The sequence below is a fragment of the Malus sylvestris genome, chromosome 16 (genome assembly GCF_916048215.2).
Source record: "Malus sylvestris chromosome 16, drMalSylv7.2, whole genome shotgun sequence".
Classification (NCBI taxonomy): domain Eukaryota; kingdom Viridiplantae; phylum Streptophyta; class Magnoliopsida; order Rosales; family Rosaceae; genus Malus; species Malus sylvestris.
This window is the reverse complement of record NC_062275.1, coordinates 3,329,202-3,351,325: the sequence shown is the minus strand read 5'-3', so window position 1 is coordinate 3,351,325 and position 22,124 is coordinate 3,329,202. Positions and strand designations below refer to the sequence as shown.

At 38.4% G+C, this 22,124-nt stretch overlaps 4 protein-coding genes across 4 annotated transcripts; 2 read left to right on the top strand and 2 right to left on the bottom strand.

Moving 5' to 3' along the window:
• The first annotated feature begins 873 nt into the window (after positions 1-873).
• LOC126607488 (tRNA(adenine(34)) deaminase, chloroplastic-like) lies at positions 874-6,071 on the top strand. Its single transcript, XM_050275095.1, has 4 exons — positions 874-5,087; positions 5,164-5,251; positions 5,370-5,497; positions 5,642-6,071. Exons 1-4 carry the CDS (start codon positions 1,171-1,173, stop codon positions 5,919-5,921), a joined length of 4,413 nt encoding a protein of 1,470 aa, XP_050131052.1. The 5' UTR covers positions 874-1,170; the 3' UTR covers positions 5,922-6,071.
• Positions 6,072-6,641: 570 nt separating this feature from the next.
• On the top strand, positions 6,642-8,015 carry LOC126607500 (lysine-rich arabinogalactan protein 19-like). The gene is made up of 2 exons (XM_050275116.1): positions 6,642-7,629; positions 7,763-8,015. Exons 1-2 carry the CDS (start codon positions 6,913-6,915, stop codon positions 7,856-7,858), a joined length of 813 nt encoding a protein of 270 aa, XP_050131073.1. The 5' UTR covers positions 6,642-6,912; the 3' UTR covers positions 7,859-8,015.
• On the bottom strand, positions 7,935-9,473 carry LOC126607503 (uncharacterized). Its single transcript, XM_050275119.1, has 4 exons — positions 9,227-9,473; positions 9,014-9,137; positions 8,485-8,613; positions 7,935-8,236 (listed from the first exon to the last, which is right to left on the bottom strand). Exons 1-4 carry the CDS (start codon positions 9,394-9,396, stop codon positions 8,129-8,131), a joined length of 531 nt encoding a protein of 176 aa, XP_050131076.1. The 5' UTR covers positions 9,397-9,473; the 3' UTR covers positions 7,935-8,128.
• Positions 9,474-11,069: 1,596 nt separating this feature from the next.
• LOC126607491 (phosphate transporter PHO1 homolog 1-like) lies at positions 11,070-16,588 on the bottom strand. The gene is made up of 14 exons (XM_050275102.1): positions 16,023-16,588; positions 15,625-15,925; positions 14,876-15,275; positions 14,723-14,771; positions 14,557-14,628; positions 14,108-14,237; positions 13,355-13,475; positions 12,975-13,224; positions 12,779-12,883; positions 12,626-12,670; positions 12,358-12,510; positions 11,969-12,247; positions 11,538-11,674; positions 11,070-11,392 (listed from the first exon to the last, which is right to left on the bottom strand). Exons 1-14 carry the CDS (start codon positions 16,350-16,352, stop codon positions 11,302-11,304), a joined length of 2,463 nt encoding a protein of 820 aa, XP_050131059.1. The 5' UTR covers positions 16,353-16,588; the 3' UTR covers positions 11,070-11,301.
• Between the last annotated feature and the right edge of the window lie 5,536 nt (positions 16,589-22,124).

Below are 22,124 nucleotides of genomic sequence, written 5' to 3'. Positions count from 1 at the left end.
CTCTCCCACGTTCCACCCACTCCTCAACTTCCTTGTAGTACTGATTTGCAAACTTGTGATGAGCATAAATAATTTGGTCGGATCTATATGAATTTTGTGCTTGCAAGTTTAGCTAAGAAAGTGTAAAGATTGATACTCCAAATATCATCATATATAGTACTCAAATAATGGTAACACAAAGTTTGCATCTCTACGTGGGTCGTTGTCGGTAGGTTAGTTGGATATTTTGAGAAGATATTTGATAGGATTGTTTGACTAAGACACTTTTCTTACCAAATAAGATCTTGTGGAACTGGATGAGACTAAATTATATGTATCGTTTGATATGCAGACGGGACGGGACAGGACGAGATAGAATGGAGAGGGAGCAAAGATGCTCTCGGATGGAAACAAGGAGGAAGAAGAAGGAGACAGAGAAGTTATAATTTTGTGTTCCACGAATGTGGAACGAGTCGTTCCAGGGGGTAAGGCAAAACAAAAATTCACCCAAAATTCGTCTTGTGGAATAACACGTTCCACCCGTTTTAGGCGCACCAAACGTGGGACAGAACGCCTCGTCCCACTCCGTTTCGTCCCGTCCTATGTACCAAACAGTACCATAGAGAACGTTTCATAAGTATGTGCTAGAAACCCTACATATGACGAGGTCAGACACCCCTAACACAAATTATTTTCATTGGACGAGGGCTCTTACTGCCAATTGAATTAAGGTCATAAAAACTCAATATTAATGTATCCCAATGAACCAGAAATTGGTTTCTTGGTTGATAAATTAGTGTCCATAAAGCATTAAACCCACTCAAACCCACATTAGCTTCTATCCAATTTCTGGTCCAGAAATTGAGTGTCCAAGAACAACTCAACCCAAACAAATGTTTGAGCCCAAAAAAAATCGACCGGTTAGTGCACCCAACGAGTCAACTCAATTTTGAATCGCTCTCCTAGTTGGTTCTGTCTGTCCTGCTCGTTGCTTTTCCAGCTTAGCAATCTGGATTCTGGTCTACCCAAAAAACCACACCTTTACTTCACTCAGAGCTCCACTCTCACTAGCTCTCCAGAACCCACATCTCAGTTCAAAGGTAAACTTCTTCTTCTTCCGTCTTTCTCGCTCTCTCTCTCTCTCTCTCTCTCTCTCTCTCTCTCTCTCTCTCTCTCTCTACAGGTAGAAATATGCAGAACACATATTTTAGCTCAAGTTTATATTCTGTGAGAAGCAGAAGGCAAGGCTCTCTGTCATATTGCTTCAATGATTACTCTTACTTGTTGAATGAAAGATTTGACAGAAACCCGATTAACCCAATTCGTTGTTCATCATCACAATCATGTTGTTGTTGTAATTCTTGTGGATTTTCAGTCCGTAGAGTGGCCATAAACCCTTGTTCCTTGTATGGGTTGAGGCAATCCACATTGCTTCAATGGTCAGCTTCCAGAAGGTTGGTTTTGGGTGTCGGGGACGGGTGTAGTTATCGTGTTCAGGATTGTAGGCCTGACTGGGGTTGTTGTGAGCTCCCTTCCTCGATTAGGGAGAGGAATGTGTATGGTAGAAGGGGTAGGAGAAGGAAGGGGAGGTGTAGTTGTGTGGTTGATGGGGAGGGAGGGGGTGGAGTATATGATTCGGGTGGTCTCGATGACGCTGAGGCTATGCTCAGCTTGTTGAGTGAGGAATTGGGTGGGGAGTGTTTTCTGAGAGAGAGAAATGGGATTTCGGTTAAGAGAGTGGAGAAGGAGGATAGGAGGATTTTGAGTGGTAGATCGTCAAAGAGAGGAGAAGAGGAGAGTAGGAGTTTGATTGGTAGTGAGAGAAATGAGAGTTCATCTAAGAGAGCAGAAGAAAGGAGTTGGAGGATATTGATTGATCGAGAGAGAAATGCTGGTTCATCAAAGAGAGTAGAAGAGGAGAGTAGGAGGAGTTTTAGTGGTAGAGAGAGAAATGCCTGTTTATCTAAGAGAGTAGAAGTAGAGAGGGTGAGTGTTCGTGGTAGAGAGAAAAATGGAAGTTCTTCTAAGGGAGTGCAAGTGGACATCGAACCAGACAATAGTAGTGAGTGTAACAGTAGGAAGAAGAAAAGTAATGTTAAGGTGAATACATCGGAGAGTAATTTGAACCACCAATTTGGATCAGCCACAGTTGATTTGAGTGAAGGGGATTTTAGACAGAAAGAAGAGAGGGGAGTGTTTTTGAGAGATGAGAATCGTAGGGGAATGAGAGGAGGTTCTAGTTCTTCTTATTACTCTTTATCATCTTCTGGCGATTTCGGAAGTGAGGCAGATGCTCAGGATAAGCACGGCCTCTCTGGGGAATCAGCTTCAAGTGTGTACGAGGATTCAAAATTTGATATTGGAGGCAGATTTGGTGGGCAGGTCATTGAAGATTACAGGAAGTACATGGATGATTCCGAGGGCAGAGGAGAAATAACAAAACAAAGAAACACTGCAGTTGAGGGTGGTGTCATGTGGGATTGGAGGAAGAAGACAGAAAAGAAGCTTACAGAAGTAGTAGCTGAAGAAGCCGAGGCTGGTGGGAAATCATCAGAGATGAATTCAAGAGTGTTGAAGACCAGTCAAAGTGAGTTCGGAGAGGCCTCTGGATCCCGCAAGCAATTTGACTATGAGCAAGAGAATTCATATTTGACTAAGGGAACAAGAGAACAATATAGTCAAACACAGAACCAAGCTGTTGGTGTTGGCGTGAATGAATCTCGAAGAAAATTTCAAGAACGCAAGGAATCAGAAATCCGTGGAAGTGATGTTGAAACAACTTTCTTGTCCCAGGAGAGACTCAGAGAAAGGGAAGAAAACCTAGCGATAGCTACAAACTTGGTGCAGGAAAGGCAAGATGAACGTTACAACACAGCTGAATATACCAGTCGAAATGAAGAGTTAAACAGAGACCACCAAAAGCCCTCAAAAATTTCGCAAATTCGAGTTGTTGATGTTGAAAGGATCTCTGATAGGCGGAGGGAGACTGATATAAGAAGGATTTACCAGGAAGAAAACACAAATTTATTGCCGAGTTCAGCAAATGAGACAGACGTGCAACGCCACAAAATAGGTCAGCAGGTCATTGGCCTCGTCAACTTGGGAAGAAAGTCCCCACAAATCACTGAAGTATCAGAAATTTGTGACAGTGGTATTGAAGGGGCCAATATTGTCCAACCTGAAACTGGAATTACAAACCAGGTACAGCAGTCAAACTTGGTTCCTACTTCAGATAGCACTACCAATTCTCAAAGAATCTCAAGGAAGAGAACTGTAAATCAAGAAAGTGGTATTAGATCAGCTGTTTCATCAATGGAGGAAACAAGGAGTAGAAATAATGAAACTGTTGAAAACCGCATGCAAGTTAAACTCAGAAAAGAGGCCCAAAGTGGCTTGGGAGAAGCCTCTAGTTTCCAATCATCTTTGGATGTGGTTTCCCAAGCTAAAATGCAACCGCATAATGTTGAGGGGCATAAGATAAGCCCACGGGCAATGCTGCTGCCTCCCCCTTCTCAATTGATAGCTAGAGGATCGCTGAGCATGGAGTCATCAAGTGGGATGGCAACTCAGGAAATTTCTGAAGAAATTCCAGATGGTGGTTCGCCTGCCTTGCGTACTCACTTGGGGAACCAAACTTCTGCTTTGCACCGAGAATCATCCAGTGGAAGTGGAAACTCCGAGACTCAAGGGGAGATTTTATACCTCATTCCTGAAGATGCTTTGGGTTCAACTTATCGTTTGGAGAAATCATCTTCACAGTTTGTTGGGGATTTTGTTCAGAAAGTAAGGCATGAAGTCTCAACTTCTGAAAACCAGAACGAGAATGCAGTTTCTGAAGCAAAATTAGTATATGGAGGTGAGGAGTATAGGCAAAGTACTTCGGCTTCGCTCCAAGAATCAAGTAGCGGAAATGGAAACACTCGGACTGAAGGGGAGATTTTATACCTTGTTAATCCGGAAGATGCTTTGGATTCAGCTTACCGTTTGGAGAAGTCATCTTCACAGTTTGTTGGGGAGTTCTTTGATAGAGCAAGACATGAAGTCTTAACTTCCGAAAATCAGGATGCAAATACAGTTTCTGAAGCAAAATTGGCACATGGAGGTGAGAAGAATGGGCAAGTGGATTCGAGTCAAAATAGGTCTGAAGACTCTCAGAAAAAGGGAAACGATTCAAGGCGTTCATCTGGAGGTTCTGGAACCAAAGGGCCTGCTGATGAAATGTGGGATGTACCAGACACGTCTGTTCTTAAAACCCCCAAGGCAGAAAAATCAGAGGCTACCACAACAAGTGGGATTACCGTTGTCAAGAGAACGGGCAGGTCTGTATGGAACATTGTTGCAGATATTTTTAGGCTGAGGTGGACTTCGCACGCTGAGACCCCTCATTCTGCTGTGAAGTCGGGTGGAAGGACTTCATCAAATGAATCTGCAAGTAGTGAGGCATGGTTTTCTGGCCATGAGACCGAGGACAACAATGAAAAGAACGCAAAAAGGGATAAAGACATGGAACATCAGCTGCAACCGCCTAAATCATTTCCTCAAAGTGGAAAACTGAGATCAAGGGACAAAGTAAGACTTCTTGAAGCAGGCACGCCGTCTTCTCCTAATAAAGAAGAAAGTGGGTTGCCATCAAAAGTCATTTCCGCGTCTTCCAGTGAGGGAATATTAGGTTCAAACGAGAATCAAAAGAGTTTTCGAGGTTCTTCTGGCATTGAAAAAGTGGAGTCATCTCAACCACTAATTGCTAGTGGCGTAAAGTCTGCTGTTGTAGAAGAAATTTCAAATGCCGGTAACATTGTCTCTGGAAGTGGTTCAGTGGAGCGCATAGACCAATTTGGCAGTCAGAAGTTGACTGAAGGAGTATCAGACAATGTGCAAATGGGTGGGGAATTGAAACAAAGGAGGCTTCAGAGGAATAAGCAAGTCCTCAGAGACAGATTTGACGAATGGGCAGAAGCACATACACTTGAAATTGAACAAAGAAAAATGGATGAAATGTTTATGAGAGAAGCACTTCTCGAAGCTAAGAAGGCTGCTGATATTTGGGAGGTACCTGTCGGGGCTGTACTGGTACAACAAGGAAAGATTATTGCACGTGGATGTAATCTGTGAGTTCTATTAGCTTATAAGTATGTTTTGTAGTAAATGCTTTCTTCTGGATATTTACATTTATATGTGTATCAGAGTGGAAGAATTACGGGATTCAACAGCCCATGCAGAAATGATATGCATACGGGAGGCTTCTAACGTTCTCCGGTCATGGAGGCTTTCGGTAATTCTCTATTATTTAGTTATTACTACCCATTCCAAGTTTTATTCCAATATATATACATGCATATTGATGATTTTGTTCCACCTTAGACTTAGATTTTTGTTTTCTGATGTCACAGGAAACCACTCTGTATGTAACACTTGAACCGTGCCCTATGTGTGCTGGAGCGATACTCCAAGCAAGAGTCGACACTGTTGTATGGGGAGCTCCAAATAAGCTTCTCGGAGCTGATGGCAGCTGGATAAGGTATGCGAATTGTGTTCTTCTTCATAGCCGTGAATTATGTTCTTCTTCATAACCCATAGCCTGTTTTTATACTAGATATGATATCCAGTCTTTGTTCTTCGTTCCGTAGTACCTTATCCGGTCAACCTGTAAATATGCTTGCAGACTTTTCCCTGAAGGGGGTGAAGGAAATAGCTCGGAGCACTCGGACAAACCAGCTCCTCCTGTCCACCCATTCCACCCAAACTTGACCATCCGACGTGGTGTGTTGGCATCGGATTGTGCAGATATAATGCAGCAATTCTTCCGGCTGAGGAGAAAGAAGAAGGAAAAGAACGCCGACCCGGCAGCAGCAGCGACCTCACGCCCTCTTCCAGTTTCTCACCATCCATCAAAGTTGCTTACAAAGATGCATGACATCTTCCACATAATGTTCTGTTTGTGAGGGGTTAGCACAAAGACTATAGTTTGATGATTGTACAAATCTGTGTTGAAAATTGTCCGTACCGTAGATAATATGTAGTTCTCTCTCCCTCCTTCCCTTGTTGTAGTCCGAAAGTCTTGCCTAGCTTAATGATTTCACTAATGATCATCATGCATGCTGTCAAAAAAAGCTTAAGCGTGTAGGAATTATAAAAGCACTTTTAAGTACTTTTTGGAGAAGCACCATTGAAAGACTTGTGTTTCCGAAAAGCACTTAACTTTCAATATAATTAGTAATGTGTCCCCAACAAAAGCACGCACGAGCTAAAAGTACTTACAGAAACGTAACATTGACATGGAGCCGTATATATGTGGCAATGTTCTAGGCAACGTATCTTTTCTAAGGTGTAGCTTTTATTCTTGATATTCACGTTTGATTATGATTCATCCTTGTTTTGCCATCCCTTGTTTCATCTTAAGAGTGCGAATCTCTTCCAACAACAAAAATTGAATTGGCTTAGTGACAAACGGTCATTTATGCTTAATAAGGAGAGCAGCTAACATGACACGGATACTGCTACCGCAACATCCCGTGCTACGAAGGGCGTTGAATAGAGGATTGAGGACCTTGCTTTCAAAAAGAAGTGATGTATACCTCCTACCAGAGTTGAGCTTTGCTGTTACGATAAAAAAACAGACGTTTCTTCTAATTGTCGCGGGCGTTGTGCCACGAGACTTGTGTGTAGCAATTAGATAACCGTAATTAATAGTTTGTTTGTCAGTTTCTCGGACTTTATTTGCAGTCCAAGTCGCTGCCAGGCTCCCAAGTTCATTAACAACATTTGCTGGCCAAATGATTAGCAGGGAAGTTCCAATCACCTGAAAACTACGTCCCCCTCCCTCTTCAATTGTTTCACCAAACGTTTCTTCCGGCTCCTGCATTTTTCTCTGCTCACAAACTAATATATAACTGACCATCCTCCAATTCTTTTCATCGGAATCTGTCTTTGAAAATGGCTTCGATTTTGCTGGCTTTGGTTTTGTGTTCCCTCAGCTGTCAAGTAATCTTTACCGGTGCACAGACACCGGCAGCTGCGCCCTCTACTTTGCCGGCCAAAGCACCGCCACCCACTACCACACCTGCTGCACCGGCTACTTTGCCGACTAAAACCCCACCACCTTCTAGTGCACCAACTGCAGTAACACAACCGCCTGTAAATGCAGTAACCCCACCAACTACCACACCTGCATCACCTTCCCCTAAGGTAACACCATCCAAAAGCCCAACCGTCTCACCCCCGCTACCCCAAAGTCCACCTGTGTCAACTCCATCACAGCCACCAAAACTGCCGCCATCACCACCTGTTTCGTCACCAGCATTGCCACCTCCTGTAGCGGCACCACATGTATCTCCAACACCAGTTCAAGCCCCAGCTCCAGTTAAATCCACACCCGCACCAGCACCAGCTAAGGTGGCACCAGTGCCCTCACCATCAAAAGCAACCCCAGTACCAGCGCCAGCACCGGTTATTGTGCCACCAGCTTCAGAACCAGTGCAAGCACCGTCACCTGCGCCTGCTCCACCCAAACACAAGAGGAAGCACAAGCACAAGCATCATCATCATAATGCACCAGCACCTGCACCTACTGTACAAAGCCCCCCGGCACCACCTACAGTAACAGATACAGAGGACGACACAACACCCGCACCATCACCAAGTTTGGATTTGGTAAAGAATTTAACCAGCTCTTACTCTTGGTACCATAGAACACCATATATGCGTGACTGAACTCAAATTTTATTAATATTACTTGACAGCTTTAATTTTTTTCCGATGACCTTTCTGCTTGTTTGTCTCACAGAATGGAGGATATGCACTGCACCAGAAAGGAGGGATATCAGGATTGTGGGTTACATCCGGATTAGCAATCACTATACTGCTGGCAATGACAAGCTAAAGTTCTTATCAATCTTAGACGTTGAACTATGAATTTATTGGTACATCAGCCGAAGATTTTTTAAGAGACTATCGCAAGAAGATAATATTTTTTTTCATATGTATAACCCTAGATCCAAGCATCAATAATACAACAGACGAGACATCGAAATTTACTACTTTTTTGTTTACTTCGTGTTCAATATATCAAGGGAGATGAATTCCTTCAACCGCCGAGAATTAATTTATCCAAAAGACTACTCAAAAGTAGCATAATGAAATCAATGTTGGATCAAACTTCATCCGTATTTGTGTCCAAATCGATATCCTCCCTTAAGTCATACTCAACCACAAGGCCAAGATTATCAGCTAACTTGTGATACTTTTGACACCCTGCACACTGATGAGAAGTAACTCTAATTAGTCAGATGAACCCAAAACTTGTTACTTGCTTTTTAGACTAAGCGAACTAGAAACGATGTTGAAACGCTTAATCCTTAATTAATCTATGATTATTTTTCCTTTTTGGTTTGACTTGTATTGGCATGCACCGAAATATCAACAAATTGACAGAAAAACAGTTTAAAGTTTATTTCATAATCAAGAACAAACTACACAGAATCTAATACCAACAAGAGGAACAAGTACCTGTACGTAAATTAGCCCCCGCTCATAAGCCAATCGATTGACGAGTCTATTTGTCGTTTCACCACACAAGTTACAAGTAAATTTCACAAGCAAGCTTCTTCTTGGAAGTTGTATATCAATCGTGGCATCCTTCGAAAATTCGATAAGGCATCCAGGAAACCGAGTTAAGAAGAAAGTAAACAAATTCAAGCAATAGCAAAACACACACACATTGGAATGATATTAACATGTCACATTGGCATCAAAAAATTGGAAAAAGAATCTTAAGTTTAAACTAAGGGCACTACCTTTTTCTGTTCGGTAATGGGAGTTTTAACAAAACACTTCCCTGTTCACTTTTAACGAAAAACCACATTTTTACCTTTAACTGGCACTATTTACTATACCTTTAAAAAAAACTTGTCGTTAAAAACAGAAGTTTTTTTTTACTTTTCCTTAGTTTCCTTAAAATTAAATGACTACGAGCAATATCGATACGAAAAAGACAAAAATTCTATAAAATTCAAGAAGAATAGAATCAATATTGTACCGTATTCAGATTATTCGGTTCCAATTCTGCGTTCGTCTCAGAAATGCTACTCATCAACCCAGAAACAGCCAGCACCACATGGCCACGCTTTAGTGCTACACCTGCCGTATGGGAAATTCTTGAGCTGAAATTAAAGATTTAAACTTTAGCATAAAAATATATGTAGACGATGAAAAAAGAGAAATTGAAAGAAGCCCAGAAGAGTAAATTCACCACACAGGGTTTCGTCCGCGGTTGGAGGACCAGGAGAGGCCGACGGTAGGAATTTTCTTCGAAGCAGAAAAGGGTCTGAAAAACCAAATGGGTTTATTAGGGTTAGTTATGGGAGGCGAGAGGGATGGAACGGCGGGGAAGAAACCGCTGGCGGTTGGTGTCGCCGCCATGGATGTAGCTCTGTAGACTCTGAAAATTTCCCTGTTTTGCAAGGATGTATTTCAGGGGGTGTATTGGAATTTGATAAACTTTAATGATTTATAAATCAATGGATTTTTATAGAGTTTAATTGATTCGTAGAGATTTCATATAAAATTTTGATTCAATTCTCTCAAAATCTTATGGGGAGAGGTGATATTTGTGGATGCTTAAAATACATTACTAAATCTTTCAAATTCCCTCTAATTCCTTAACTTTCTCAAATTCTTTAAAATCAATTTCTAATTGAATACACTTGGAACGTTATAAACTTCTAAAAAATCATAACTGAATATATCCGAATTTCTAAAAATTTTAATAAACTATTTTAAAATTCTAATTGAATATACCTTGAATTTCAGAGAATCACATACAATCCTAATTGAATACCTCTAAATTTATTAAAAGAATTAAAATCCCTCAAAATCCCAATTGAATACACGCTCTTGGTTTGGGCACCGAATCTTTTGGGCAAATCAATTGGTTTTGCCACGTGTTCTATGGAAAAGGTTGAGTTGGGCAACCAACGGTCCTTTAAACCTCCAAATCCCAAAAACCCAAATTATAATGGCTAATTATATTAACACTCCACAGATTGTTGAATAAATTCCACAAACTTAATACATTTCACATTTGCTTTTTTCACTTAAAAATTATCTTAATACACCCTACTTACTTTCCCATAATACCCCCACACCCTACATTCTTAATGTACATCTTATATTTTGCACATGCACCCCACATTTTATTTACACCCCACATTTCTCAAATCTTATAGCACTCATTTTTTAATTTCAGAGATTGAATCTAACCATATGAACACTAAAAGATGAATATGAATATAGAAGTTTAAATAATGCAGCAAACGCAAGATTAAATAATTATCGATGTCATCGAAATCACTAAAACAATGAAAACTATGAAGTCTTACCTCAGGTGAAGCTCCTGAAACATCAATTTCATGTTCCATTCGTCAAAGATAATTTTTCTTAATCAACATGTTTGATAGTTGAGAAGATAAATAATACGCTAAAAGTGATTTGGGGTGTATTTATAAATCTTTATTTTTTTAAAAACCTAATAAGGTCAAAATTGTCATTACATAGTGGAGTAAATAAGTCATTTAATATTAAATTTTAATGTGGGGTGTTAATACATTATAATATGACCCAGTAGTTAGGAACAAATTTCAGACCTGTATTCTATACGGCACGTTCTGAGTTCAATTTTCGACCATGATAAATTACACGATGGTGGCCAGAGGAAGCTGAAATACCCATTGTGAGTCTTTTCCCCTCCCACTGGAATGATAGACTGCAATGATGAAGTCATTAGCTGGTCCATTTTTAAAAAAAAAATTAATTATAATATGAATCAACTTGGATTTGCATAAATTTCTAAAATGAGTCCGCTTGGAGTGATTGCCTAACATAACACACAAATTAGTAAACCACGCAAAGACCCCTATTTTTGTCTCACCCATCCCCCGATCCCACCTCTATGTGTTAGGTATCTTATACAAGCGTCCAGACACAAGAACATCATTAGGATTTACTTTGACTATTGAAACCCTAATTACTTAGTATTTGTTGCTCCATGGAACAAGGACAGAAAGGTTGAGCATATATACAACATGTATTTGCACTTTGCATCAATTTCCTTTTCTTTTCATTGATGAAGGAAATTTTTTGTGTACAAGTATGAACAAATGTTCCCCTCAAATCCACCGATCGAACAAAAAGAGATGACACAGTTGATGTGTCTTGTTACATCAACTTTGGAACGAGCTCTCAACAACAAGGTTCTTCCTCTTGGAAACATTTGTTCCGAAAACGCCTAAACATCGAATTCTATCTGCAACTGTTGCCAATGGGGCATCAGTCTTGTTCATCCACTTCATGAAAAGGCAGTGGTACAGTCTTAACTGCTCTAAACTTGCCTGCATTATTTAGATGCTCATTCTCCAACCTGTACCATTCGAACAAATCGTGCGTTAGATCTATTGAAATCGAAGAATATGTTTATATTTCAGTTTCATGTCAATTTCTGCATATGGCTGCAGATGTGGACTGATAAGAATCAGAATCATGGGAGTTTGGGGATTTTAGTTTACCTGAAAAAATTCCACAACCCTCTTCTGATGACTTCAAGAGCAGCTAAAAACAGCCCGGTTACTCGGTAGTCCACATGTCCAAAACTTGAATGGAGAACAGTTTGCAACCAAGCTAGCCTGAGAAAAAGGTTCAATCCCTGCAGATATAGCATCCAAAACATTCGTCAAACACCGGATTTGAAACCCGACAGATTTTACAACCTAGAAAGAGAACACAAAAATTGTTTCGATGATGTGCGTGCATCTTCTCAAACAACATCTAATTCTTTCCTGTCATGTTGTCCTCTCTGAACTAGACTGGGAATCTTCTTTTTATCATGACATTTATCAGATTTTTATTTCAAGAATATGTTCATTCTCGGTTGCTTGCCACACAAGAAACATCTCGTTCTTCAAATTTGTGATTTATTTGAGGGGGACATGATAATTACCATTGAGATGTAGTATATGAACTTTCGGCGAATCATTAATTCGTTCCTAAGCAAAGGATTCTTGGAATTCATTTGTAGCAAACCCCAATCCTTTACAAAGTCCCAATACAATTGGTAAACTGTTGCAAAAGTCGACATGATCACAACAAGACAGAGCCATCCGATGCTCCGTTCTTTCTCATAAGCTACTTTAGCTCCGGCTGCTAACATTGCTGACACATATTTGCCTAGATTCACCAGGTGGCTTGTCTGACCCTCATCAAACCACCGCCGAGCGCACTGAAAATCCAATTAATCGAAAATCTGAGTCAGATGTATATGTTTTAGTTCATCAAAGGAAAAATGACAGTAAAGGTTAAACCAGAGAGAAAAAGAACTAATTAGTATACCTGCATTGCTCTCCAGTAATAGGGTAGGAAGGACACGGCATAAGCAAGATCTAGGTAGTGCCCTGCCCTCATGCAGTAGCCATAGTCCTGAGTTTTGTAGCTTCCAGTTATGTAGTAACATGCCACATACTCGAGATTCCTAAGCATCGGTACCTATTGAATACGAATAAGTATATTGTAATGACAAATCAGAAGAGTTTTTTTTTTTTTTTTGAGGAACTAGAATCAATTTTCTTTCGAATTTATTCGGTTTAGTGCTCAATGATACCTGACTACAAAGTTGATCTGCCATGAAGAAGTCCAGCATGACGACCTGCAGACAGCAGACGGAAACTAATTAGAAGCTAATTTAATTGGTCGAATATGGTTTTAGCTATTATCGAAAATGTTTTGTTTTCATCATGTTCGAGAGATGCGGTACCTTGTACAGAGGTGACAGAATGATATTTCTTATCACACGAAGAAGGCGGAAGCGGCTTGATTGGTAAATGATGTTGAAGGGGCATACAAGTAACAGGAGAAACGTCTGCGTGTTTACAAGAACGTTAAGAAATACCCAATGACTAATTACTGGATATTCAATTTCTAATCTATCGTGTTATGAGTTGAAGAAATACCAGTAAAAGAAGGCCAGGGATTGCTTGAACTTGGGCATATGAGTAGCCTTTTGTTAGCAGTAACAAATGAACACACATGACTCCCACCACAGTAGTCAACGACATGGTGCAGATCAAGAACACATCTCGATACTTTAGCTCCTTCGTCTGGGACAATTCGAAGATGAAACTGTAATTTATACGCGCCTTTCTCCACGCGAAAATGTTGCAACCGTACAAGAAGAAGTGTAGAAACAGTAGGCTGAACATGCTGCAAAAACAAAACAGAAAAAGTTTATTTCTTTTGCCTCTCCTCCTTGTTTACACCCAACATTTTTAAGACTAAAAGGTCGTACCCAACATTTTTAAGACTAGTTCACATTATTTGCAGCAATACTTACCTAAGTACAGGGTAGGCAGTTTCCATATAGACCGATTTTGGCTGCCGTCTGTACAATCCCGTGATATGAGCCATAACGACGTATCCGGTTAAGAGCGCAATAAAGCATCCCGTGAATAAACCTAGTAATCACAATCAATAAGAAGATAAGCCACTTGAGTACTTAGTCATTGCAGTCCAATGCGTTACATATTTATCAATTTTACATATCATGTATGAGCAGAGAGGTTTACTATATAACGCGACATATCTTTTATGTTAAAAAATCTTGCTGCCCCCTAGGTGTCGATGGCCCTTGTTAGGGTTCTACCTTTGTACAACAAAAAATTGTTTAAAAAATAACAATGGCAATAGCATGGGACCTATGCCCAATTCCCCACCCAAGAAAAAGTCGACAAGGCACAGCCATGTTTCCAAAACCCTAGTGGCCTAATGGGTCTGTACACTTTGGTTTCTTAAATTTTGTATGGCCACAAAATGAACAGACTTTAAGCTCCTCAACAAAAGTTGTGTAAAGGAAAACCACTTAGGTACTTTTAACTTTTATTATTAAAATAAAGGAACTTTAACGAAAAGTTCCCGGTACTGTTCAGAAAAACCACATTTTTACACTAAAAAGTCAATCTTGGTACTATTCACTTCACCCCTTATTTTGTCCTTATCGTTAAAACTCAAAGTTTTCAAACCATTTTCATTAGTTTTCCTTTACAATAAAGTACGTTGTGATCAGTTTTCACGAAAGTTCTGTACTTACCAATGAAGAACGTTATGGAGTGTGATTCTTTGCGCTGCGTCGGTTTAAGGTATTTCATGGCCTTTCGTCGGTCTTCTTCGGCAAAGTGTTTGATGAAAAGCTCCTCAACTTCATCTCCTAAGTTCATCACCTATCATTTTCGAAAGTAATAAGCAAAAATACTATTGACTTGCAAAGTAAACTTTTTCCAGTTTACGCGTCAGACAAGCATATCTTGGTTCAATTTTTATGAATCTAATGGCATCCACTGTGCAGTCATAAACTACAGGATCAATGGCCACTTGAAATTGTCGAGAAAATATTTGGACGAATTGATAGCTGGTGGCCAACATTTGAATATGATCCAATAAAAAAATCATGCAAAAATGTTCTAAAACATAGCTAGCATAATCGAAATCGAGATTTACTTTGTGGTCGAAAATTCGAAAAAAGTAGGGTTTGCCAGGTACCTTATCGGAGCTGTTGAAGTAGGAACTCTCCACAACTTTTAGGTAAATTGGAAGCACTTGTTTTCCAGTGACCTGCAAAAGAAAAGAAGATTTCAACTTTTATTACATAAGCAAAAACCAAAATGCAAGTTTAAAAGATGAAGTTAAGAGGCATGCATTTACTTACTTTGTCAAACTTCTTTAAAATCTTTATAAAAGCAAGCATGTTCAAGTTCCTGAAAAATGGACAGCACGTAAGCTTCCCTGACTCATCAAATTCGATCGCGTAATAACTTCAAAACCTTATTTGTTGAACTTCAAAAAATTCCGATGATCGTACCTGTAAGTTTTCAGATATCCCAGCCCCTTATAGAGCTCAACGAAAGCGCCTCGGATCATCTTGTCCGCATGATGCAACTTGGTTTTGTTGATGTGCAGCTTACCTCCGTCTGCACCGCATTTCCTCGAGGACTGATTCACCAGGTCTTCCCAAACTACGTAACTGATCGCTGAGAAAGTACGCGATGGATTTGTTAGAGGAATGTTTATCTTCAAGTTCTTCCCTTGGAAGCTGAAAGAACGACTTGACATGCTCCTTAGCTTCCCAATATCTTCACTTTTCGTTCTCATTGATTTTCCCAATTCGCCTCCTTCAGAGTATGCCGCTTCATTTTTCTCCAAGTCATCTGTGCTGTCTTGCGGCTGTTCTTGCTCTGTTTTGCCCTTAACAGAGTCCTCATCTGTATCCAAGAAACAGGGCCATCAGAAACGAACTACATATCATCGATTTTCGGTTCCAACAGCTACGTAAAAAATGACACTAAATTTGCATGTGTTAGGACCATTTCGTGAAATAGATAGCAAACTACAAAAAATATAAATGGAGCACATAGTATTTGGTGTTCATCATCACCCAGAGTTCAAATCTTATGGACGACAGTTGTTAATCAAAAGGTAAACATTAAGAATTTAAGAGAAATAATTTAAATGGGAAATATGCCAAAAAGTACGACTAAAACATGTATTATGCATGCGTGTAAGCATATGCAGATTTTTGCTCAGTTCGTTTGAAATTTAAGACGAAATTACCAGACGAGAAGGAGCATGACATGGAGATATCCTCCTTGGAGTTCAGTGCAAAAGCTCCTTTACCGCGCTGTTTCTTGAAGGCGGTTTTGAGCTCAATGAGTATATCCATTTGTTTCCTCAAGGACTCCCCTCTCTCCACGAACTCTTTCTCCTTTGTTTTGAAAAACTGATTCACCTTGTTCAGCTGAAGGTCGAGGCATGCGAAAAACTCTTTCGCAGCATCAGTATCGGCGAATTGTTCTAACAATTCAGTCTCATACATGTCTTCCTTGCTTGCGGATGAGGCAAGCTTCTTGTGAACCTGGTACATAATTGTAAGACCACAAATTAAACCACGCGTTTCAAAATTTAACTGCAAAACGATCATAATAATAGGGTTCGGAAGAGAGAATGTGTACATGTATGAGGTCATGTTCTCTATGTGGATGGCCAAATGGAGAGAACTTCCTTATAGAAGTGAAGAGGGTGTTGGATAAAGAGGGGCTACTTTGGTGCCTAGTAGGTGAGTTTTTGTTGTTGTTAGAGTTGAGGAGATGGATTTTTTTGAGGTCCTTCTTAAGCTGCCAGTAATCGACGAATGCATCCTTCCATTCAGGGACGAGCTGCCCTTCAAATTGCTTGGAGAACTTCACCATTTTTTCTCGTAGAGTTTCTAGTTCTGAGAGAGAAGGATGATGAAGAGGCTCTAGTTCTCCTTGTGAGTGTTCTAACGAAGCCCTTTGTGACATATTTATGGGGGTTGGGAAAAAAGGAATTTTTGATTGATGTGCTCGTACCAATTTCTCTAAGAGCACATTCTAAAATATCCTTTGCACTTGTACCATCATCCTATGCTTCCTCCACTTGAAAGGGTATAGTAACCAGCTTCACCGGAAAGTAAACCGAATCGCCACCGGATGCTACGACTATCTCGGCCAACTTGTGCTCCTGAAGATTTTGAAAGGGCGGGATATGGAGAGGGGATCAAATCCAATTCAAGATATAGGGAGAAATAAATAATGGCACTAAAGAGGATGATTAGCAAAGTTGTTATCTTTTTCTTAGTGAAAATATTAATATATGTCTCCTTAATCACCACCATTACCCCTCGTTTCACAACTAGTATGCATATGATCAAAGGGCAGTTTAGACACTTTGAAAGTTGGAAGCTGCAGTGCCCCATAAGTAAGCCAAGACCTACTTGGTTATTTGTGAAAGGGGAAGCTTATTGACTAAAATATTTATAAGCACACCAATGTTAGCTCCAATTAGACCAGCCTGATTTCCACTAATTGAAGATAACTAAAGCTTCAATTATTTTTCTTGCTTTTCATTAAGCAATCAAACTTTCGTTTGTAAAATATAAAATAAACAAAGTATATGAACTATATGAACCCATTTTGCCAGCAGATACTTGTTGGCATTTAGGACGGAGGAAGACCTTGTATTCTAAATGTGACATGTCAGTACCCGTATTATGTAATAAATTAGGTCTTTGAGGCTCTTGGGGGTTTTGAAACACAATTTACATATGATAAAATGAGTTTATATTAAATGAAACCATTGTTCATATCATTTTTAAACAAGATATGAGCAATTAAACACACTGGCATATTATTGATACATTCGATAAATGATAAATGTCGAATTTCTATGGTGGTGTAATAAGTTAAGAGGTTCCAGATGTGATGATATAATTATATTCCTTTGTTCTAAATCCATTCCAACTTGTCAACACGATCCGATCCTCCCACCAAAACTAAAAATAATAAAGAGTACTACTATTCACATACTATTTTTATTTCTTACACAACTTTATTAATTTATGCATCTTAATTTTTTTCAATTTATTCAATTTGGTAATCGAGAGAATATTGTATGCAGTAAAAATAGGTGATGGCACCACCCAAAATAAAATAAAATAAAGATCCGCAGCCGTTGCCCTAGCTATAATTTTTGTCGTTTTTTCTTCTCTGACATGGATTGCAACATCAGCATTATAATTGTGGAAAATTGACAGCGTTAGTAAGAAAAGATGCCCCTTTCATTTTCTTGACATTCCGTACACACGCACGTGGCTCTCTCCTCTTAGGTACCGTTTGGTACGTGAGACAAGACGGAACAGAATAGGACAAGCCGTTCTGTCTCATATTTGTTGTGCCTAAAAACTGTGGAACGGGTTGTCCCATAGGACGAAATTTGGCTGATTTTTCGTTCCACATTTTCCCCCTGGAACGATCCGTTCCACATCCTTGAAACACAAATTTATAACATTTTATGACAAAATTTCTCCTTATCTTTTTCAATATTTACATCATCTGTTCCGTCCTGTCCCGTCTGCATACCAAACGGTACCTTAGTGTTCCATGCATAATATATATGCCCTTACGCAGAAACCAACATATATAGTAAACTCTCATAGTGATACTTTTTGTAAAATTTTTGTCACTTCACAATTTAAAATTAATTCATGCGTCAACATTACAAAATATTGTGGTAAAAATATGAAACGACAGAGAGTTCATATAGAGTCCCAAATTTGAGAGAGTTTCTTTAGTTGACAAAATTAATTCAGATCTTTGGTTTTAAGTTGAATTATAGATGTCACTCAGTACTACGGTCTAGTAATATTCATCTTCACTTGTAAGTGAGAGGCCTTAGGTTCAAATCTCTTGGATGATGAATTCGATACCAAATTAGATTACGTATTGTGTTACTTAGCCGAACTTCTCCCTCCCCTTAGTATAAAATATATCATTGTACTTAAAAAAAAGTTGTATTATAGAGAAAGAAATGTGTAGTTGATGAACTGTGTGATTTATATTGACCATGTTATAAGATAATATATCGACATTATATCAATAGCGTATCAATTGTCAGTAATAGAGATGATGCGTCTAATTCCAACTACAGCACACCAACATCCCCTTATTAAGGGTCGTGTTACATTATATATAACAACTTTATACGAGAACTTTGAACCTATTAGGTACAATTGTTTAAAATTAAGAGACATATATTTCAACGTGTAATTTCAGTTAAAAGGATGAGAAAATAAAGTTACGCATGAAACCTAAGCCGTTAGGTATATAAAACAGAGCCAATGAAAAGCCATGGAAATGATGATCTGATTCGGATGCCATATATGGTGCTTTCCTTGCAGAGTGACCCAACCCATTGAGAGATTTTTTAAGGTGTCTGAAATATGAAGTGGTATTACATATGTCATTGTACAATTAGAAAGATATTTGAAAAAAAAAAAAAACTTTTCTCCAATTATATCCTGCACCATGTTGTCGGACACACTGAAAATTTTCTCCATCTCATCAATATATTTGACCCCACATAACCTATGATCTAGATATTGACCACACAATAGGTGCACTCCCCGTGGATCAATCATAAGTATCATGAAGTTTACCAAAATAATAAAAAAAATATCATAAGCATCATGAAAATATAGTCAGTGCTATTAGGATTTAATTATTATTTACCTTTTCATGAGAGTACAGTTAATTTCTTTTAATCGACTAAAACATTTGCCTTTTTATCTCTAATTAATTGGTGTTAATTTAAAAGTTTGGCACTGGTCGCTGGCCGACTAAGATAGGACTAATTGCGATACTTTAGTCGATGTATTGGTAGGTTTTTGTTTGGAGAAATTTTGCGAGTGTATATAACATGTCCATTCCATTTCAGTTTATCATGTACTCACCACTCTTGATATATTATACGTTTTTTAAAACTTTAGATATGTTACACGGTTGAGATTAGGACACTGAAATTATATGCTTGTATTTTAGTTTACCCTCTACTCACCATTCTTGGCACATTAGTTAGGGTATTTTTGACCATTGCCCAAAAAGGCAATATCTTTAGAGGATCCATTTCCGAATGTTTGCACAAGGTTGAGCTCATCAAATCCATGTCATAGATAAGAATATGCTTCCCACATTCCAGAACAAGATGCCATTCTTCAATTATACAAACCCTTTAGACGTGCAATTTGTCTTAATTATAAACATCCATGTAATAATAAAAATTCAAGTAAAGAAGAAAAAAAAAAAAAAAACTGAGCAAGATGATTATTCTCCAAGGCGCATACGATTCTTGGCTATGGTTCTGAAAAAAAGCCTTGAAAATTAATCCCCATTGATTTAGTAAAACAATAATTTCCTCAGCGAGCCATCCCATCCCTTCATTATCTCTTCAAACAGCACAGTTGTTTTTTAATTCAGTGAGAGCATATTTTTCAATGAGTACTAATAATAACATTGATTCTATACTTTGGCCTTGAGTTTGAGGAGAGAATTTTCAGTGTGTCAGGAACACAATCCGGTATACTTGGTGTGGTAATATAATTGGTTGAAAAAATTTTGTTTCAAGTTTCCAACCAATTTCATTATTACACTCAGTATACCGAATCTTGTTTCCGACAAATTGATAAATTTATCGGCTTTGAAGGGGGTATGATTGTACAACAGTAAACCATATCCACCATGGATTTTTGCTAATATTTTAATTTAAATAATGGATTTTTATTTTGTTGTTGCTAGTATATGCTCTACTTTGAACCCTACATATGCATTACTTTGCATATTACATATGCATTGTCATCCCTTAGCTTTGAAATGAGAGGTAGCAGATTTTGATTCTCTTAAACGTGCTAAGTGATAAACCAACCATTTAAATTCTCTCTAGTTTTTCTAGGTACAAGGAAAAGTTTGAAAATTTTGAAATAGATGTATGTGTGAAGTGTAACTGAACAAGTGACGTCTGCCGGTACCATATGTCGGGTTTTTAACGAAATTAATCCAGCATATTAAGGATCAAATCCAATATTAAGTACAGTTACAGCCCTAGTTAATTAATTAAGCTTAATAGTTTATGATTGCTTATAAACTGACTTGGATTACATTCTCAGATTCTTGTTCAGGATCATTATCTTCAAGGGAATATGATTCTCTCCCCTCTATTCTCTTCCCTCCTCTCACATATTGCCTTTTGTTTTCTTCTGGCTATTAAAAAATTAACACAAAACATTGACGTGACCTAACCATAACTGTTCAAATAGAAGGGGAGGGAGACTACTCCATCTTCAAGAGTGTTGGAAAGGAAGGTGTAATACAATAATGGAAATGGTCAATCCGATTCTTTCACTATACCAACCCGATGGATTAGTATTATATGTTGCCCAAGTTTAATCGGAAGTGCTACAGATCATTGTATTGCTCAAATTGTTAAGACTATTTACCTCTGCATCCGATACCATGTTTTAGAATCTCCCTTCTCAGCTTATATTGTAAAAAGAATAGGCTTATGGTAATATAAAGATTGAAGTGACTGAATTTTTAATTGCTTTAAGTATCATTTTAAGACAGCTATATTGGGAAGCAGCTGGTTTTAATTCCTTCCATTTTTTCTTCATCCTGCAGAATCGCGTATCTTCGAATTCGCGGCCGGTATGTGTCTTGTCAACAAAAATTTCAAATGCAAAATATGAAGAGAATCAGGAGACAGGAAAAGAAAATAACAATAATCAGTACATGTCCTAAGATTTACAACAATATGGGTCTGAGAATCAGAATCATTTTTAAGATTTTCATGAAGATTTAAGATTTTTACTTTGGCCTGAAAGCATAATATATGAAGATTAACATTGTTGCTCATTTTTTTAAGAAAACTTCGATGGTATAAGAGAATTTTGTTTTGGTTTTTTTTAATTTTTTTATAATGAAATATAAGTTACACATAATTAGGGTTATAAACCTAACTCCTCATATTACAAGGGAAAAAAAATACACGAAAAATAAAGGGGGACATAAACCTTACCCCTCTAAAAACGAAAGATACAAGGAAATAGTGAGGGGGGAGGGACATGAAACCTAACCCCTCTAAAACTGAACATAAAGGTCTAAACCTGCAAAACAAATTGAGCAACATCACAAAATTAGAAGCAAAAAAAAAAAAAAAAAAAAAAAAAGTGAGACAAATTTAACAGGGCAGATAAATGGTAAAAACTAGAAATTTCACATGAATTATGTTTCCATGTACAGTTTCATGAATATTATTTAAAATATGCTACACTACGCATGTCAATTCCTTCCAGCCATCATAATAATATTCTGAAAGCAGGAAATTAATCGTGCGTTATATTTAATTTCGACCCCATAGGCAGTTTATACTTTTTTATACCTAGTATAATTCGACGACATGGATATTATGAGTGGCTGCATAGATCGAGTACCAGATAAGAGACGGCTTCTTCAATAAGGGAGTATATATGACTAATGCTTCTTTTTCAAGAAAATGCATACTAATGCTTCTTTTTCAAGAAAATGCATATGTGATATGTATGACTATTAAATATATATGGTCCCTTATTCTGAAGTAAAGCTCTCCCTAAGAGAATTAAATATCAAATAATTAGGAATTAGAAGCTTCCGGCTACTTGGGTTGAGATGAACAAAGCTATCTGGTACGAAAGGGTAGGGGATTAATTAGGGTTATATATGTCACGC

Bases quoted from the DNA above. Each gene is read 5' to 3' on its own strand.
- LOC126607491 (XM_050275102.1), bottom strand. From the start codon at position 16,352: ATGTCACAAAGGGCTTCGTTAGAACACTCACAAGGAGAACTAGAGCCT. The intron at 14,629-14,722 runs GTAAGTAAATGC...TTTCTTTTGCAG, and splicing joins TTTTAAAGAAGTTTGACAAA to GTCACTGGAAAACAAGTGCT. The intron at 13,476-14,107 runs GTAAGTACAGAA...TGTGATTACTAG, and splicing joins CTCCATAACGTTCTTCATTG to GTTTATTCACGGGATGCTTT.
- LOC126607500 (XM_050275116.1), top strand. From the start codon at position 6,913: ATGGCTTCGATTTTGCTGGCTTTGGTTTTGTGTTCCCTCAGCTGTCAA. The intron at 7,630-7,762 runs GTAAAGAATTTA...TTTGTCTCACAG, and splicing joins CATCACCAAGTTTGGATTTG to AATGGAGGATATGCACTGCA.
- LOC126607503 (XM_050275119.1), bottom strand. From the start codon at position 9,396: ATGGCGGCGACACCAACCGCCAGCGGTTTCTTCCCCGCCGTTCCATCC. The intron at 9,138-9,226 runs GTGAATTTACTC...CTTTAATTTCAG, and splicing joins CGCGGACGAAACCCTGTGTG to CTCAAGAATTTCCCATACGG. The intron at 8,237-8,484 runs GTACTTGTTCCT...ACTTCTCATCAG, and splicing joins GGGGGCTAATTTACGTACAG to TGTGCAGGGTGTCAAAAGTA.
- LOC126607488 (XM_050275095.1), top strand. From the start codon at position 1,171: ATGCAGAACACATATTTTAGCTCAAGTTTATATTCTGTGAGAAGCAGA. The intron at 5,088-5,163 runs GTGAGTTCTATT...TATGTGTATCAG, and splicing joins ATTGCACGTGGATGTAATCT to AGTGGAAGAATTACGGGATT. The intron at 5,252-5,369 runs GTAATTCTCTAT...CTGATGTCACAG, and splicing joins TCCGGTCATGGAGGCTTTCG to GAAACCACTCTGTATGTAAC.